The sequence below is a fragment of the Culex quinquefasciatus genome, chromosome 2 (assembly GCF_015732765.1).
Source record: "Culex quinquefasciatus strain JHB chromosome 2, VPISU_Cqui_1.0_pri_paternal, whole genome shotgun sequence".
Classification (NCBI taxonomy): domain Eukaryota; kingdom Metazoa; phylum Arthropoda; class Insecta; order Diptera; family Culicidae; genus Culex; species Culex quinquefasciatus.
This window is the reverse complement of record NC_051862.1, coordinates 25,635,539-25,655,101: the sequence shown is the minus strand read 5'-3', so window position 1 is coordinate 25,655,101 and position 19,563 is coordinate 25,635,539. Positions and strand designations below refer to the sequence as shown.

Genomic DNA, 19,563 nt, shown 5'->3' with positions numbered 1-19,563 from the left:
GTTGCATTATCATTCTTTTAATGTGTTCTAACATTGACAAAAATATGAGATCGATCAGACATCTACAGCCAGAGTTATTCAACTGTCTCATTGTAGACGCACTTGGCAGGAACAATGAGACAGGTGAAACAATGAGACACTTTACGAAAATCAACATTTTTCTAGCAAAACATCATGTTTTTGTATTGTTCCATTGCAGGTGACTTGCCTTGAACATTTTAGAGCAATTTTGCCAACATGAAACTTTTAATAACAAAAGTTACACTAAAAAGTATTTCAATTTTGTAAAATCCATATTTTAATACCAAATAACTTTATATTTTTGGTTAAATGAAGTTTAAACTCTATAAATATGCCAAAAATCACTTTTAATTCATGTTTTGAAAGATTTCCATCGATTTTGAAAAGTTTATTGAAGAAAAATCAAAGTGTCTCATTGTTACCCATGGGCTGAAATGAGTAGGGAACAATGAGCCAGCCCTGGATTCTGAGTTTATTCTAAATTTTGACCAAATCTAATGAAAGGACATTGTAGCCCAACTTAATCCCTTAAGAACGTCGAAAGAAATTTTAAGAAATATTAGTTTTGGTGTAAATGGCAGCCTACGAGCGAAAAAGTTTTTTTTGTCCATAATTTACTTTTACACCCCAGAATCAAACATTTATGAATTACTTTTCAAGGTAGCGTCCATAACCAAAGCCACTAATATGGCAGACGTATATCCAGTAGACACACCTTTCCCCCAAATATGAGCCTGAAACGGTGATGAGATAGAAATTTGGTTGAAACTACGACTTGTGAGAGCCATTTTATCATTGTTCCCCGTGTCTCATTGATGACTATTCTACCCTAATAGTAGTATGAAAATAGTTAAAGCTCGGTATTAATTCACTGGGAGATCGTGCGGAAATTCCCGTGCTTGTGAAGTTCTGTTTCTGTGTCACTGTTGTGTTAGCTTGTAACATGTTCGACATGACACTACAAACCAGCAGTGATTAGTTATGCGGAATTATCCAAGTACGGTAACACGACGAAAATTAGACGATCCGAAGAAATAGTGAAAGTGATAGTGAAAGCAAAATAAATAAAGTGTCTATAAAGAATCATGAAGTGAAAATATTATTATAATTATTCATATTTAATATTATATTACACTTTACATCTGAGTTGAAACTCACTGTCAGAATCTAATGTTTTCTTGTGCTCTCTTTTGTTCTTTTCGTTTCAAACTGAATGAGCGAGCATCTGACTTGCTACGCAGCCGCAGGATACAACATTTTCTTTATTTTCTTTATTAGGAGGTGGACAAAAGCCCCCTTGAGATGTGTCTAGCATATTCCAAGACACTCTCTCAAAGAGGCACAAACCCACCTCGTCTTTTCGCATCAACAAGTACATAAAACTCAAATGATACAAGACGGGTTACTTTAAAACTAACTCAATAAATTAACAAAAATATCACAGTGTTCTAATATCTACGTGTGTATTGTCAGGGAAGGGACTTGAGGAAATTAAGGAAACGGATTTTGATTTTGTCGCGGGACAGGTCAAAGTCGAAATGGTCAGAGCACAAGTTAAAAATACGACACATACTAGAAACTGGTTCGTTATGTCCGTAATTAGTCAGAGCTCGGCGAACCGTCAAAAAAGAGTGGTTGCGAAGTACACGCCGGCGGGTGTTAATATTGATCAGTTGCAAAACAGCGGGACAATCAATGGACGACTGCAGGAGGTCAGCTACAAACACTGCCTTTGCAACATCACGTCTTACCGAGAGAGGATCAAGGTTTAGCATTTTGCAACGCTCAGCATAGCTCGGAGGATTTAAAGGATCAGGCCAGGTGATGTGACGTTGGGTATATTTGACGAACTTTCGCTGCACCGACTCCACGCGTTGAATGGCGTTCTGGTAGAAGGGAGCCCAAACCGTGGAACAGTACTCGAGCGTAGAACGAACCAGCGAGCAATAAAGAGCTTTGAGACAGACGATAGAGGGGCAAAAAAACACCAGCAGTGATCAAAACCACACCGACTGACGAGGATTGCTACCAAGCTTGGTGTCCACGGCTAGATATCCAACCGAGAGACCTCCAAGGTCGCAGGGAAGTATTAATTAGTATCGCCTTTTTATGTTTGATACTTTTGTTAATACAAATTCCTTTTTTTTGAAATTAAATATGTCTTTATTGAACTTTCTTATAATAATTACATTTCATTTACATTCTAAGTGGTATGGCTACATGCTCTTCATCTTTGTTATATTTTTCGTTTTCTTATTATCTAATCACATTCATTTATTTACTTCAAATTGTTTTACATTTTTGCATTGAATCGAATACATTTGGGTAAAAAGAAAAAAAAATCAATTTATTAACTAATCCTAACTTAAAACTAAAAAAAGTAAATTCATAGAAATATTCAAAATCATTAGAACGAGTAAACTACGAACTGTATTTTAAGATAAATCCTCCAAGCGTTCTTACTTGTTCCGCACGAGTTTTGCAACCACGCAGTGTTGTTGTCATCTCGATGAAAATGTTCATAAGTTCTTGTGGTGAAAACAGGTCACTACTGCCTTCATCCGTTGATGCTGGTTGGTTTTCCTTCGGTTGCTGACTGAAACCAGGAGGTGTTGTATTCTCTGCAACTCTTTGCCGCTGATTCAACGGCAATGGCTGCAGATTTGGAACCACTCGAACAGATCCCGCTCCAGGTGACGCCAAAGCAGGAAAATCCACGTCCGTGAAAGTTGGTGGTGTTTTGCGACGATTTGGTTGGTGCCTCGTCGTCGCTTGCTGCCGAATTTTCACAAACTCAGCTCGTTTTGGGCAGCTTCTATTCTTGGTCGAATGGTCGCCGCCGCAATTGAAGCATTTCGCTTCGATGTTCTCGTTGATTGTGTTGCAAGCTTGTGTTTTGTGCTCACCTCCGCAGGTTGCACAACGACTCTTGATGAAACAGTTCCTTCCACCATGTCCAAACTGCAAACAGTTCGAACACTGTGTCACGTCACGGTGCACTGGACGATAACGTTCCCAAGTCACGATGATGTTGAAAATTGCCCGAACTGCTTTCAGCTCAGACGGCGTTGTCGATCCTTTCTCGAGATGAACCAGGTACAGTTGATCACGATACTTGATGTCCTTGTTGTGTCTCGTCATCTTGAAGACTTCGATCACGTTCAACTTAAGAGTTTTGAGCTCTTCTTTCAGCACACTCACATCCATGTCATACAGGCCTCGGAGGACCTGTTTCATGGGGCGTTTACCTGGATCGTCATGGCTGTAGTATTCAATCTTTGTGTTGTTCAGGAAATCCCGAACGTAGTTGTAATCCTTTCTGGTAGGTAGCAGAATTTTGAGTCCATCAGCACACAAGCGAATGGAAGCTCGTAAAGCACCAGATTTGATAAACCCGGTCAGCCACTTTCGCACCGAATCCGATGACGATGTTTTCACAAAAATGGGTGGCAACTTTTCCCGTCGTTCAAATTCTTCCTTCTCGCTCACGTCCACAGGGAGGGTAGCGAACTGGTTTCCAGACGAATTTTGAGCGTCCTTGCTCAAACTGCCTGGCTTTGCAGGTAGCGCTTCGGCATTCTTTAGCTTCTTCAAATCTGCCGATCCTGCTGGTGAGGACCGCCTCTTTTTCTTGCCGTGAGGCATTTTTGCACTTTTTAAGCACTTTTTGGTTTGTGAGGGACGCACGTCTGACTCGCTTCTCTGTTGATCGCAGAATCGACCTACAAATTCCTTTGCAGATACAAACCACTTCAAAAGTATGCCTCGCGGCCTGCTTTGATCTTTTGCTTATTCTATCCGCTTTCTACCCCCAATGTGTCCTGCACGGAGAACCTGGGGTAGCTTATGGTTGACCTGGGGAGCCCGAGGAATTATGCCGTAGGTGGCTCGTATAGTCTTACTCACCTATCCTCGTGGCAAGGTCTTCCGTAGGTCTACACCCGAACATGCGACGTGGGACTGCATGAATCTTCAGCTGCTGCCGGAAGGGTGTATTCCGAAATTACCGAATTACCGATTACCGAATTCAAATTCTTAATAATGTTTTAAATTTTTATATTCTTCCAATTATTTAAATTCTTCAAGTTCTTTAAATTCTTCAAATTCTTTGAATTCTTTCAATTCTTTAAATTCTTTAAATTCTTTAAATTGTTTTAATTCCTTAAATTCTTTAAATTCTTTGAATTCTGAGAATTCTATGAATTCTTAAAAAAAATATATTCTTTAAATTCGTGAAATTATTAAAATTCTTTAAATTCTTCAAATTCTTCAATTTCTTCAAATTCTTTAAATTCTTTGAATTCTTTAAATTCTTTAAATTTTTTAAATTCTTAAAATTCTTTGAATTCTGTAAATTCATTAAATTCTTTAATTTTTTTAAAATTTATTTTTTTTTTAATTCTTTAAATTTCAAAATTCTTTAAATTCCTAAATTCTGAAATTTTGGTGAGGACTTCGAATTTCTTTGAATTCTTCAAATTCTTCAAATTCTTTAAATTCTTAATAATCTTTAATATTTTTATATTCTTTAATTTCTGTACATTCTTTGAATTCTTTTAATTCTTTAAATTGTTAATATTCTTTAAATTTTTTATACTCTTTAAATTCTTAATAATCTTTTAAATTTTTATATTCTTCAAATTATTTAAATTCTTCAAGATCTTTGAATTCTTCAAATTCTTTAAATTCCTTTAATTCCTGAAATTCTTCAAATTCTTTAAATTCTTTGAATTCTGTGAATTCTTTAAAAAAATTATATTCTTTAAATTCTTGAAATTATTAAAATTCTTTAACTCTTTCGAATTCTGTGAATTCTTTGAATTCTTTATTTTTTTTAATTTTTAAAATTCTTCAAATTCTTTAAATTTTAAAATTCTTTAAATTCTTAAATTCGGAAATTTTGGTGAGGACTTCGAATAATTGAGTACGGACTGTTTTCTATTTCATACACTTGGATTTTTTTTTGTTTTCTTTTTCCTTTTGAATGTTTTGAATTTATACATATTGATTTTCCGATCCAAAAATAAAACAAAATAATTAAAGGTTTAATGATTCAAAAAGTTAAAAATCCATAAAATTTGAAATATCTGAAATTTGAAAATTAAAAATTGAATGAAACTAGTAGTTTATGCAACAAGTTGCAAAAAGAGGATTTTTTCAGCACGAGTCGTACATTTATCCAACGAGGTTCACCGAGTTGGATAAATACGAAGAGTGCTGAAAAAATCAAGTTTTGCAACGAGTTCCATACAACATTTTTTGCAATTCCAAAAAACACACACTGAGTGAAATTTTATGTCAAATTTTCATGTATTTTGTCAATAAATCGTTTAAATCAAAAAATGTTGAAAAGTGTTACTTTTCGAAACAAGTGCTGAAAAGTTCAACTTTTCAGCAACCATTTGAGTGCCGAAAAGTAGAACTTTTCAGCATTTATTTTGAAAAGTGTTGCTATTCGATTCTGTTATTTTTGGGACAGAAAAGTAGGCTATTTCGTCGTTCAAGAATGACAGGAAAAGTAAATAGTTTCACGAAGGAATTGCAAAAAAATACACATTCAAGCAAATTAAAAAGTTTAAAAAATCAATAATGTAAAAGTTCAAAAATCTATTAAATGCAAAAATCGACAATTTGAAAATCAAAAATATATGTATGATTCTTACCTTTAAAAATCCATAAAATGAAAAAAATTGAAGGTAAAAAACAAACTTGAAAAAAGGAGAATTAAAATTCAACAAACTTCAAAAGATAAATAATAAAAGAATTCAGAAATCTATCTACCGTTTTTGTTTGAAATTTGATAATTAAAAATGAAATAATGAAAAATTAACAAAAATAGCAAAAAATAAAATAATGGAATTAAAAACAATTTAATTTTGTTTTTTTTTAATTTAAATTTAGATTTTTTTGAATTTGTAAACTATTTAATTATGAATGTTTGAATCTTTGATTTTTTCTGGCCTTAAAAATGAATGATGTCCCTCCTCCTCTTTTAAAAGCAAAATTCATACTTTTCTAGCTGCGTACTAATTTATATAGTGATGAAATTGTCTACTAATTAGCATCGAAAAACAGTGCAACATAACAAGTTCATTGTAGCACTAATTTGAGTGCTGAAAAGTTTGAGTACTTTTATCGAAAAGTAATACTTTTTGAACGATCTAGCCGAAAAACTTAAATAATAGATACAAAATATCTACACGGTTTGATTTTTCACGGAATGTTCGTTAAGGTCACTGATAAATCCCAAAATCCTAAATACATTTGCTCGACGCCTTTCGGTGCCTTCCGATCAACGCTGTTGTAAGACGGACTCAAAATCACAAGATTTCCCACTCACAAAAAAATAAATTGGATAAGTTTCGGGACAGTCGGATTGTTTTTTGCAGACAACAATTGAAAGTTATGATAGGAAAATATTGTATTGAAACATTTAAAAAAAAATCATGTTTACATTTGTTTTATTTCACAGATAGTTTGCTATATTTGATATTGTTATTCCACGTCACTTCATTTAAGTCGTAAAGTTAGCACTCGCTGATTGATTTCTTCTTCCTTTTCTTTTCATATAAACTCATTTAAAGCGCGACGACATTGTTAGTGTAGTTAATGCGACGATTGTATAAAGGTCAAAACTACGAACTAGATATATAAAGTTATGTTTACCTTTTCTAGACGTTTGAATTTTACTACATGCACGGTAGTAAAAAATAGTTATTGCTAGTTGCACATGTGTGTGTGTGTGTTTTACTAACTCACTAAAAACCTTAACCTAATGGGGAGAGGGTCAAATTATGTGTACCGAATGTTTGAACTGAAGTTGGTTTCGATATCGAACCGAATAAAATAATTCAAGGGTTAAGCCAACACTATTTACAAAGGTAAGCTCAATTACCAATGCGCTTTTAAGGGGGATTTGTTAGTAAGGTACTTCGATAGCCTTAACCTAGGTTAGAGGTGAGGAAAGTTAGCCCGCCAAAAAGAAACCGGAACCGTGCAAGCTGACGAACAAATCTTCGAGCTCTTGGCCACTGCCGCCACCGAAGCTGACGGACTGTTGGTGGTGCAATTTTTCCGACAACTGCCGGACGGCGGAACATCCGGTGCCGTTGGGTCGCGTCGTGGGCATGGCAATGTTCCACCGCCCAAGCAGAAGGGGACGCTTGCCACTAGCACCGTCCACCAACAGAGGATCTGGAGAGCAAATAAACGAAAAAAATCGTTGGAAAAATGAAAAGGTCGTCAACGGACGTTGTGAGGTCTTAAATCTAAGGTTAAGTCACCCTTTCACGAGTTCAATTCGGCTAGCTACATCTTCTTCTTCGTCATGTCCTTCGTCCTAGATCATGTGAGACATCATGCAACGACTGCTGTCGAGATATTTACTTTTCGGGGTCATTTGTTGGTGCTGGACCGTGGGTTGGACCATAGCTACCGGAGGGGAAGTTGGCGAGATCTGGAAACCATTGCAGGAACCAACGGTCATGGGGGCGACTTCCGCGGTGGCGCAATCCATTTGTTGCTGCTGGTGCTGGTAAGCGTAAGGCAGCTGGTTCCAGCCGAAGGACTGTGGGAAAGCTGAAAGAGAAAAAAATAAATTAAAGGGAGATTCAATTTATGAAAAATGTATTTTTACATTTATTTTTTTTTAACTAGGTAATTATGCCCGTTTCCAGAAGTCTAAGTGGGTTAATAGTTAATCCTTAAGTCTAATAGGAGAAATAAACCCTTTTAAGCCTAATAAGCGGTCGTGTTTGAATGACGCTGGATAATCTGGAGTGTTCCTTGAAATTTACTAAAACCAAGTATACCAACGAGTAGAGCAACTTTTTGTGAACATTTCTGTTTATATTCACTTTTATTAGAAGTTATCTTATTCCTTTTACAAGCATTTAAAAAAAAATATTCCCAAATACATTCTAATCAGTCGAGTGCATTGGGCCACGCCCATTTTCCTATTTTCAGCTTAGTTCTTTTTTCTTCCAGCGCACTGCGTAGTGCTGCCGAAATTGAAGAAATTTTAAGCATTTATAGATAAAATTTCCTGGCAGCGCTGGCTCACTCCTGGCTGCTGGTGGTGTTGGTGGCCACCCTTTGTTCTTTATTTGCCTTCGCTTCTCGCTCAGTTTTCTTCAGCCTTCGATTCGAATGGGTCGTCAAAAGTCAAACGTCAAAAGACTTGGTGCGTTTGTTTTTTTGATGGCGCTTGCTAATTATTTATATTTTTCGGGCTTATTTTTCAAGTGAGTGACTAACTAATGTGCAAAAGAACATGTTGCCGGTAGTTGGAAGCAATTTCATAACTTGAGCGCTTTGAAAACGGTAGCGCAAGTGAAAAGATATTGATGACGACTTTCGCTAAGCAGTTAAGCTCTCATCTTGCGTGTGGATGTGTGTGCCACCAAAATGATGAGAAATGGTCTCGCAAAATAGAAATTATGATCAAAAGTGCACTAAATTTGTTCTTTTTGGCCAGTAAATGGCATAAATTTGCGTGCTTACATGAGGCGGTGCTGTTGCTGGTAAGTATATAGCCTAAATAGTATTTTTGGAGCTTTAATCGACCATCAAACTCTTCATATGACGAAGATAGGTGTTTGATTAGAAATGGTATATTTCCCCTACCAGAGGATAAAGAGCATGGTTCGGTAGTAAAATGGCACTGTACACGGACGGAGAGGATAAATCCCGAAATTACAGAGATTGTTTTACTCGTGGGTTCATTTTCCAAGAAAATCACCCATCACCCTTTAAAAAAAATTATAATAATAATAAAAAATGTCGATACCGACACTTTCAGCATGTTGAACTGCGCCTTAGCCGCATAAGCCACCACTATAAAGTAAACTACGTGCGTATGTATTGCGTGTACGTACACGAAAATAAAGTGAGGTTAAATTTTGTCAGGCAGCAAAATCAAATGGTGCGCTAGTGTGCGTACGCGAAACGTCATAAAGCTCTATGGTCCCCTTGGAACGAGTTGTCACATGCCGTTGTTCATAAAAAATTAAATGCATAATTCATATTGTTTAAACAAATATATTTTATTAAGAACTAAAAGAAACATTCATTAAATTGTTGTGTTGATTTCAAATCAAATTGAAATCCAAACGTTTTTTTGTTTTTTGTAGCACATAAGGCCGTTGCAAATATTTTTCAAAGTATATGTCCCCCCCTCCCCCCTTTAAAGTTTGTCCGAAAAATCAGGGGTCAAAAAATATTTTTTCAAAAAACTACAAGATTTTAATGAAAATAGAAGTTAAATAAACAGAAAACAATCTAAACTGCATTTTTCTGCATTGATAATCATATTTAGCATGTTTGGGCTGGATTAGAATATTTTTGATTTTTATGAAATTCCAATGCACAGCACCGCAAAAACTTTTTCGCAAAAATTAAAATTTTCGTCAATACTTAGTTATTTTGGAAACTAATGATTGCAAACAACTGGACAGGTATATAATGCATTTTAAAACATTTTTTTCATTCAAATGTTAAAATCGTAAATTCAATTTTTTTACTTTTTTATTTTTTTTGCAAGAAAGTGGACAATTTTTGTTTAAGGGGGTTGCTTGGACGATGCCTGAGATATGTACGTGTAAATATTGTGCACATTCCATGGAGGTAATTTGGACATGGCTTCTGGGGTAATTTGGAAATACCTGAAAGTAAATACCTGTGTGTGTGTGTGTGTATGTGTGCAACCAATCAAACGGGACCACGCGGCCGCTTCTTACAAATTGAGTTGTTTCCATGTATTTTAGATTTTTTATTCTATACATGCAAATAACTCGCATAGGCATTTGGAAGGTGTTAGCTCTGCCGAGCTTCGGTGACCCATTTCTACGCTGGCTAGCCAAGCGCGGGGTACCTCCGCTGAACCGACAAGCCCCGCCCTAAAGAACGGTTGCATCAATTTGATCTAAACGTTATTCAGAACTTCCGGAGCCTCGTCAAATGGACAAAGATCCAGCGCGTAACTATATAATTGTTAGCAGTAACAGTATTCCTAATTCCAGTCATAGCTCATAACGCCGCGAATCTGAACGGGGGATCGAACCTCGCCTTGAGCAATTTTGATTTTTTGTTCATGTTCAGGATTTTCAAGAATTTATATTTCCTTAACTTTCTCGTTGGGAGCAGATGGGAATCGAACCCAGAACTAATCGCTTATAAAGCGAACACCGTAACCAGTCAGCCACGGCCGCTCTTGCAACACTTGAAAATTCAATAAGGATGCAAAAAGGAAATTCCTCACCGGGTTTGAACAACACGGTCTCGAACTGCTGGTCTATGCCGCGGAAAGCACAAATCCAAATTTCTCAGCTCCACCTAGTAGTACATATTGGCCAACTTCCACTAGTTTTCTTCAGACCAAAATTTGATAGCAATCGCCACCCAGCGCCGTCCGGTATAAAACTGTCCGTAAGGCGAATTTAGTAATTCACTTGGTTGATGGCCGGCGCGGACAAAACAGTTTCCTTCTTCACCAGGTGCACAAGTTTTAAAACATTCACAAACCGTTCGAATAATTTTGATGACATTTAAATTTTGTCTCAAACATTAAAAAATGAAAACTCCATGAAAATGACAGGAGCACAAAAATTTGCGTCCGACCCGCAGCGCGACTTCGATCTCTCAACCTGAAAGTAAAAAAAGTAACTTTCATGGATGGTTGAGTTTTTAAAAGGATTTAGATAAATTTAGAGGGATTTAAAATGTCAAAACACTCAAAGGAGACTGTGAGCAATGAGAACTGTCACAAAACCCCTATTCTTTATTTAGATAAATTTATTTCAATATTTGAATGCATGAAAATCTGATTACTGCACATTTGGGGTTCAACTACATTCTAATGTTGATTGATTTTAATTAATTTCTTTGACATTCTAATTTTAATGCTGGTTTACAATACTATTTAAATTTGAAGGGCTACGGAATGTAAAATTAAAAAAAATAATGGTTTCATGTTAATTAGTTCTATGTAAAGATTGATTTAGATAAATCTAAACAATACCTTAATCACTAAAAACTAAACTTATGCCTAATCCAGAATCAATGATTAAATCATTACAGAATGAATGATTAAATTATGTATACTACACTGAACTATTTGTTATTCTACTATTGAATTATAGTTCTATCACAAAATGATTATTTAAACCTTTGATGAATTATTTTGAGCAAAAAAACACTTTAGAATATAAATCAATAAAAAAACCAGGTTGAAGGATATAAAACATGCTCAAAAAATCAAATGTTAAACTTATTCTTCAACATGTGTCCAAATTACCTCACAAAAGGTGTCCATTATACCCCACAAGGTATGGCCATATTATCCCACAAGACATGTCCAAATTACCCCACACAAAAATGTGGGGGTAATTTGGACACCTTTATAATTTTTGCGATAAACATGGGTTTTTCATCAAAATTTATCGAAATAAATGACATTTTTCCATAATATATGGTCTCTATTATCCTCTGGTGTCATCCACATTCCTTTTAAATATCCATACAGCCCGTGGCAGAGCAATTCCCTTACGGTGTCCAAATTACCCCACACTCCTACTTTTTTTGGAATGTAATTTGGCTTTCCCGAAAGCTACTGAGAGTACCACAATGTAGTGTCTTCCAATTGCTATTTGGTTTGAAATCAATCATTCATCTTCCAATTAGACTGATTTTGTTTCATTTGAGGAACTTTACAGCTTCATATCTTCAGGATCCGATCACACTCGAGTCCTTGAGATCTAAGCAAATGCAACTGCATTCACTCATCTCCTTTGTTTTGCACAAAGCCACAACCTTGCCGTAATTTCTCCAATATTGCTCGAACCGTTTCCTTCATTTCCCTTCTCTCTGGCACCAGCAATGATCTCATTGCTTTTTATCGTAACCCATTCGCGTTCGTTCCATTTGCCACTTTGCTTTGCAGAGGTATAATGAACAACTTGGTGCGGCGCGTCTCGCCTCAGTCAGCGTTATATTTCTTTGCTTGCAGTTTTTGTTGTAGGTACAGCCGGTCAACCGGTGACCTCCTTTTCAACGCGTTGCCTTTTCCCGCGGCTTGATTGTTTTCTCGAATGAGTCTCTCTTGCCGGTTTCTCGTACTCTCCCACTCTCTCTGTGTTCTTTGCTTGGTAAACATTCACCCCCCGAGTTCACCAATACTTGCACGGGTAATGTGGCTTGTGCAATATTTTTTTAAACGGCTTTCGCGTCTCTCGCCTACACCACCACCTCACGACTTGGTGCTTCCAAGCCGCTGTTTCGAGTGTAATCGATTCCGCTGTGTAGAGCTCTTTTTAAATCGACTCTATACCATGCAAAACGCGGCGGCGGCGGCTTACCTGCAGCTTGCTGCTCCTCCTCCAGCCATGTCTTTCGTCGTTTGGTCGCCGTCGTAGCTTCCTCGCCGTACTCTTTGCGCTTTCGTTGATGCTGCTGGTGCTGCAGTTGATGGAAATTTTCCATTTCACCGCAATCCATCGCGGCGTCCTCCGGTTGGCAATCCAATTGGACGGCGCTGACAGTTCCCGCGTTGACAGCGACGGCTGACATCATCTTGGGCGGCGGCGTCGGCGGCACGTAACCGTAGTAACCGTTGGAGCTGAGATGGGCCACCGGTTGAAAGTCGTGGCATACTGCGTCGACGACGACCGTGCCGTGGCTGTTGTTGCCAAAGGGTTGCTCGTTGGGGGACATGGTCGAGGTGGCGTTGTCTTGGTTACGTCGGCAGACCACCGAAGAAGGCGGCTGCGGGGAGAACAGCGAGTTCTCGTTTTTGTAAAACGGTACGGACTGGTCGCTGTCTAGCGGTAAATAGAACGACGACGAGTTGCCGTAGCTGGAAAAGACCATGTCCTCGGCTTCGACTTCAAGTTCGGTCCGCACTAATCCGTTCAAGCTGATGATTAATAGGAAGTGTTCTCTAGTAGCGTGCACGCCCGCGAGCACCGCGCTGAATTCGGCCGATATTAAAAATAGATCAATTAAATGTCAAGATGAGCAATAATGTACAAGCCGGGGGGGATGTAATGAAAACCACGCCGCGCACACACAACCGCCACAAACTGCCGCGAACTACTGACTGACTGAGCGCTGAGCAGCAGCAGCAAAGAATCGAAACGGTCGCCGTGTGAACCAGCAAACCAAACACGGCCTGCTGTGTCTGTGTTGTAATGTCGTGTAACGCGCGGCGGCTAGAGCGAACGTGAAGTGGAACAGAGAGAGAGAGAGATAGAGAGACGAAGCGTGTGAGTGTGCAATACACGACACCGGCTTGCTGTGATGGTCGTTGTTGTTGGGCTCAAAATCCGAGCGTGGTATGTTAAACGTCATGAGTTCGAATCCCGTCTTTGGCCCATAAACAATTTGTCGTTATGTCATATCAAATTAATTTTTGTTCACTCACAGCAAAAAGTTCTCCAACGGAGAAGGTCAGGTTCCACGTGCGAGCAGCTGTTCTTGCTGCTGCGGTGCAGTAACCTTTTGCTTTAGTAACACAGAGCGTGTTCAAAGCAATGAGCAAGCTTTGAACGTGCTTAGCCAGAGAGAGAAAGAAAGAGAAATAGAAAGATAGAGAGGGGCAGGAGGGAGCAAGATAGAGAAAGCGAGAGTGAAAGAGAGGTAAAGGTACTCAGCGTCGAGTCTAGTTCGGGCGAGGCGCCATGTAACTCAACGTATGAACTGAAAACATTAGTCAATAAAATAGTCACGATTTAATTAGTGACGTTTAAAACTTATACATTCAACCCCCGGTGGTTGGTCACTTTTTCGTTTGACACTTTTTTAGTTAGTACCCCGTTGGTTGGTCAAAGTCAAACTAAAAAGTGACGAACTGTCACTTTCTACACGTTGCTTACGCACACTATCAAAACAAACGTTTGGTAGTGTGTGTGAACTCTGTGTAAAAGGGGTGTCAAACTAAAAAGTGACCCCCTTCGTTTGACAACAGTTGGTGTCAAACCATCGGGGTTTGACTGTAGAACTAAGAATTCAATATTACATATGCATAGAAAAATATGAGTTAACGTTTGCTAAAACATGTTTAAAGTTTGATTTTGATGTGATTATCATAAAAATGTAAATAAAAGTTTGTTTTTAACCAGCATTCAGATGTTTTATGCTCTTATGTTCTGAAATTATTCAAAATTTAAAATATTCAAAAACACCTGTTTGCACAGTAGCTCATTTTTTTACGGCGCTCTCATGAGTGGTTCCTCTCTTGAGCCTCTCGTGAGAGTATCTTGAACGAGGGGCTGGTAAAAAGTATGAATTGAAGGTTCCATGGTGAACACTCACTGTTTAAAAATATAAAATATTTTATTCATTTACTCACTCACACGGAAAAAAAACCAATTCTCGAAATCGTGAATTAAATTCACGAATGCGAGAATCACGAAGGAATATATTCACGTTTATAGTGCAAATGCACCATACTCATGAACAAATTCCTTCGTGTTTCTCACATTCGTGAACTTAATTCACGATTACGAGAATTGATTTTTTCTGTGCACTTCCGATCAACCTATTTCAGTGTTCTTTTATTACGAACGCTAAAAAAAGATTTTTGAACTCCTCCCCCCGTCATAACAAAAATTCCGTAACATTTTTATTATAACATGTCACATGGTCGCCGGCAACCTTTAACTGCGCCATGTAATCAAAGAACGCTCTCTCATCACTTAATTTCAATAGGGTTAATGTAAATTCCAAAACAAATATACAGAAATAATAATCATTATGGAACAATGTAAAAAATCCTGATAATTTATTTGGCACATAATAATCAATATGTTTATTTAAATTTCAGTAAGATTTCGCCAATTGAAAAACAGCTGCTTTTGAAAAAAGTTAAAAAAATATTCTTTTTTCATTTTTTTTTTCGTTGCAATGAATTATTTAAGGTCGAATCAATTATGTTAGATACCAGTATACCAGATACCAGTAATCAATTTTATTAGATTTTCGCAAATACTTTTTTCAAAGAGACGAAAAGCGCGACGGAGATGGACAACTTTTGAAATTCGGAAAATACATCTTTCAAAGTTAGAGAAAATACGAAATTTTGAAGTGAATTTTTTTATCATGATGAAAAAATTACCCTTCTGGTTTATAAAATTCATTAAATTCCCCTTTAAGAGCTATTCCAGCCCAAAACATGATTTTTTTGGGTACTTTTTTCTTGACCCTTTAAGATTTCAATGAAACTTTGTAGACATATTATCCTACGCTTATAGAGTTATCTACGTGCGCATGTATTGCGTGTTTGTACACGAAGGGTTTTTAGGTTAAAATTTGTACCCGCCAGCAAAAACAAATGGTAAGCTAGTGTGCGTGAGATCGGGCTTAGATAGCTCTGTATAAGCCATTTTTGTGTATATAAAGCCAGTTTCACTCGATAATGGCATTTGAGAAGGGCGTAAGTGTTTTAAATATTTTTGTGTTTCGTAATTCAAATATTGCTGTATCTCGAAGTCGTTGCATCGTATCAAAAAGTGGACAAAAGCAAACTTGTAGGAAATTTGCCGATCTTTCCAAAAAATACACTAAAAGAAAAAAAAAATGCCACTTTTATGAGATTTTTTGATTTTTTAGTTTAAAAGTCAAATCTCAAGGTGAGCTAAGATTTTTTTTGTTCAAAATTTTTGTGGAAATAGCCTAAGATGTTACAAAAAGACTCACGAAAAATGCAGGATGGAGCAACTCATCTAAAAAAAATACAAACATCATTTACTGAAACTGTGTTTTTGAAAAGTGGTCTAAACGTCAAAATTTTCAAAAACCGAATACGGGAATCGATTCTACAGACAGTTTCACATAAAAGTCTTCATATAGACCACTGTCCTAAGTCCAATCCTTATGAAGTTACAGCGGTTTTAAAAATAAAAATGTTGAAAAATTGTTTTTTTATGGTTTTTGACAATTTCTATATGACCGACTTGATTTTTTCAGTCTCGTTAGTATTTTTACCCGAAAGCTCGTCCAATTTCCCATTAGATTGTCTTTGACCACTTTTCAAAATAACTCGTTTTTTATGATTTAAGCTGATTTAACCTAACCTAGAGATACTACCATCCACTGAACTGCACCGAAAAATTATTCTGTTTTCAATTTTGAGCAGTATATTTAGCTTAGTAAGCCCATACCACCAATTGAAATGTGGTCAAATGTCAAATGTGGGAAATTGGACGACCTTTCAGGTAAAAATACTTACGAGGCTGAAAAATCAAGTCGGTCATATAGAAATTGTCAAAAACCATAAAAAAACAATTTTTCAACATTTTTATTTTTAAAACCGCTGTAACTTCATAAGGATTGGACTTAGGACAGTGGTCAATATTGAGACTGTTATGTAAAATTGTCTGTAGAATCAATTCCCGTATTCGGTTTATGAAAATTTTGATTTTAGACCACTTTTCAAAAAACAATTTCAGTAAATGATTTTTGTATTTTTTTTTTAGGAGAGTTGCTTCATCCTGCATTTTTCGTGAGTCTTTGTGTAACATCTTACACTGAAATAAAAAAAAAGTACCAAATTCCTTAATTTTAGGCATTTTGCCTCCTTTTCTAATTAAGTAATCCAAAATACCCAATTACTAAAAAAGGAAAGGAGCCAAAATTCCAAGAATTTAGGAATTTGGTACTATTTTTAATTTTAGTGTAGGCTATTTTCACAAAAGTTTTGTACGAAAAAAATCGTAGACTAACCTTGAAATTTGACTTTTTAACTTAAACATCGAAAAATCTTATAAAAGTGACGTGTTTTTTTCTTTCAGTGTATTTTTTTCGGAAAAATCGACAAATTTCCTACAAGTTTGTCTTTGACCACTTTTTGATACGATGCAACGGCTTCGAGATACAGTAATTTTTAAATTACGAAATACAAATATATTTTAAACACTAACGCACTTCTCAAATGCCATTATCGAGTGAAACTGTCTCCAAATACACAAAAATGGCTTATCTATGTGTAGGATAACATGCCTACAAAGTTTCATTGATATCGGAGATGGTCAGGTACAATCGAATCCTTATTTGACATGGAATATCTCTAAAATTCTATGTTCCAATTTTTTTACAGTAACGAAAAGCACTGACATGGATGCTGAGAAGTTGAACTTTCAGCACTTGTTTGGAAAAGTAATACTTTTCAAAAAAAAAAAAAATGATTTACGCGATTTATTGACGAATTGCTGGGGGGCAACTCTCTACGAAATCGGCCGATTTCAACCATTTTTATATTTTGTATTTTTTTATTTGACTCAAACTTTGTGGGGACCTTCCCTATGACCAAATAAGCTATTTTGCGTCATTGGTTCACCCTTACAAGTCTTCATACAATTTTGGCTGCTGTCCATACAAAAATAGTATGTAAATATTTAGACAGCTGTAACTTTTGAGTGAATTTTCTGATTAATTTGGTGTCTTCGGCAAAGTTGTAGGTATTGTTGAAGACTTTTGAGAAAAAAATGGTACACGAAAAAAAACTGCAGGTTTTTTAATCAACTTTTTTTTATAAATACTCAATTTCCCAAAATACGTATTTTTAAAAATAGTGACCATGAGTGACCATTTCTATAAATTTGTTTTTATAAAAGTTCAGAAAATTTGCTATAAATATGTCTAAGAGACATTGAAGATTGGACCTCGGGTTGCTGAGATAGATAATTTTCCGATCTTTTCGAAAAAAATATTCCGAAAATTTTTAAATCAAGACTAACATTTTAAAAGGGCCAAACATTGAATATTACGCCCATTTAAAATGCTAGTCTTGATTTAAAAATTTTCAAAATATTTTTTTCGAATAGATCGGAAAAATTTCACGAATGTTTCATGTTATATCATTGAAAATCGGACCATTAGTTGCTGAGATACCGACATTAAAAAATGGTGGGTTGTTTTTATGAGACAAAGAAAACTTCAATTTTCGTGTTTCTTTTTCTTAAAGTGGCTCTATCTCAGCAACCCGAGGTCCAATCTTCAATGTCTCGTAGACAATTTTATAGCAAATTGTCTGAACTTAAAAAAAAATATTTATAGAAATGGTCATCCATGGTCACTATTTTTAACAATCGAAAAACTGCAAATATTTTGCTAAAATCAAACATTCGGTGGCTTTATCTTGAAAACGGAGCCCTTTATCAAAAAATCTGTAAAGTACTTTTCGATTGCAAATTCAATTTTGCATTAAAAAATAATGTCCAATTTGTTTTTGTATAAAACTTCGACTTTTTCCAAAAATCACCATTTTTGGCAAATGGCTCAAAAGTTGCGGATTTCGTCCCCTAAAACATATCAAAAAATCTCAATAATCAAAAAAAAAAAAAAATACGTATTTTGGGAAATTGAGTTTTTGTGAAAAAAAAAGTTGATTAAAAAATCTGCAATGTTTTTTCCGTGTACCATTTTTTTTTCCTCAAAAGTCCTCAACAATACCTACAACTTTGCCGAAGACACCAAATTGATCAGAAAATTCACTCAAAAGTTACAGCTGTTTGAATATTTACATACCATTTTTGTATGGACAGCAGCCAAAATTGTATGGAGACTTGTAAGGGTGAACCAATGACACAAAATAGCATATTTGGTCATAGGGAAGGCCCCCACAAAGTTTGAGCCAAATCAAAAAATACAAATAAAATCCATTTCCGGTTTTGGTAGAGAATTGCTCATGGGCATTTCACCTATAATTATGTTCAAAGGGTGTTTTTCGGAATTGAGCAGTTCTCTAGGATTTCGGTCATTCGATTTTTTTTGTATTTTTTAATCCGACTGAAACTTTTTTGGTGGCTTCGGTATGCCCAAAGAAGCCATTTTGCATCATTAGTTTGTCCATATAATTTTCCATACAAATTTGGCAGCTGTCCATACAAAATTGATATGTGAAAATTCAAAAATCTGTATCTTTTGAAGGAATTTTTTGATCGATTTGGTGTCTTCGGCAAAGTTGTAGGTATGGATATGGACTACACTGGAAAAAAATGATACACGGTAAAAAAAATTTGTGATTTTTTGTTTAACTTTTTATCACTAAAACTTGATTTGCAAAAAACACTATTTTAAATTTTTTTTATTTTTTGATATGTTTTAGAGGACATAAAATGCCAACTTTTCAGAAATTTTCAGGTTGTGCAAAAAATCTTTGAACGAGTTATGAATTTTTTAATCAATACTGATTTTTTCAAAAAATCGAAAATTGGTCGCAAAAATTTTTCAACTTCATTTTTCGATGTAAAATCAAATTTGCAATCGAAAAGTACTTCAGTAAAATTTTGAAAAAGTGCACCGTTTTCAAGATAAATCAATATTTAGGTGACTTTTTTGAAAATAGTAGCAGTTTTTCATTTTTTTAAATTAGTGCACATGTTTGCACACTTTTGAAAATATATTTTTGAAAAGCTGAGAAAATTCTCTATATTTTGCTTCTTCGGACTTTGTTGATACGATCTTTAGTTGCTGAGATATTGCAATGCAAAGGTTTAAAAACAGGAAAATTGATGTTTTTTAAGTCTCACCCAAACAGCCCACCATTTT

At 35.9% G+C, this 19,563-nt stretch overlaps 1 protein-coding gene across 2 annotated transcripts; it reads right to left on the bottom strand.

Annotated features, from left to right (window-relative positions):
- Positions 1-6,465: 6,465 nt before the first annotated feature.
- On the bottom strand, positions 6,466-13,149 carry LOC119767503. 2 transcript variants are annotated; one of them, XR_005277550.1, is made up of 3 exons: positions 12,375-13,149; positions 7,305-7,599; positions 6,466-7,215 (listed from the first exon to the last, which is right to left on the bottom strand). XR_005277550.1 is itself a non-coding variant. In XM_038256242.1 (3 exons), exons 1-3 carry the CDS (start codon positions 12,883-12,885, stop codon positions 6,989-6,991), a joined length of 930 nt encoding a protein of 309 aa, XP_038112170.1. In that variant the 5' UTR covers positions 12,886-13,148; the 3' UTR covers positions 6,466-6,988. The 2 variants fall into 2 exon arrangements, 1 of the variants encoding a protein (XP_038112170.1); XM_038256242.1 differs by having other exon boundaries at positions 7,408-7,599; positions 12,375-13,148.
- Positions 13,150-19,563: the final 6,414 nt, after the last annotated feature.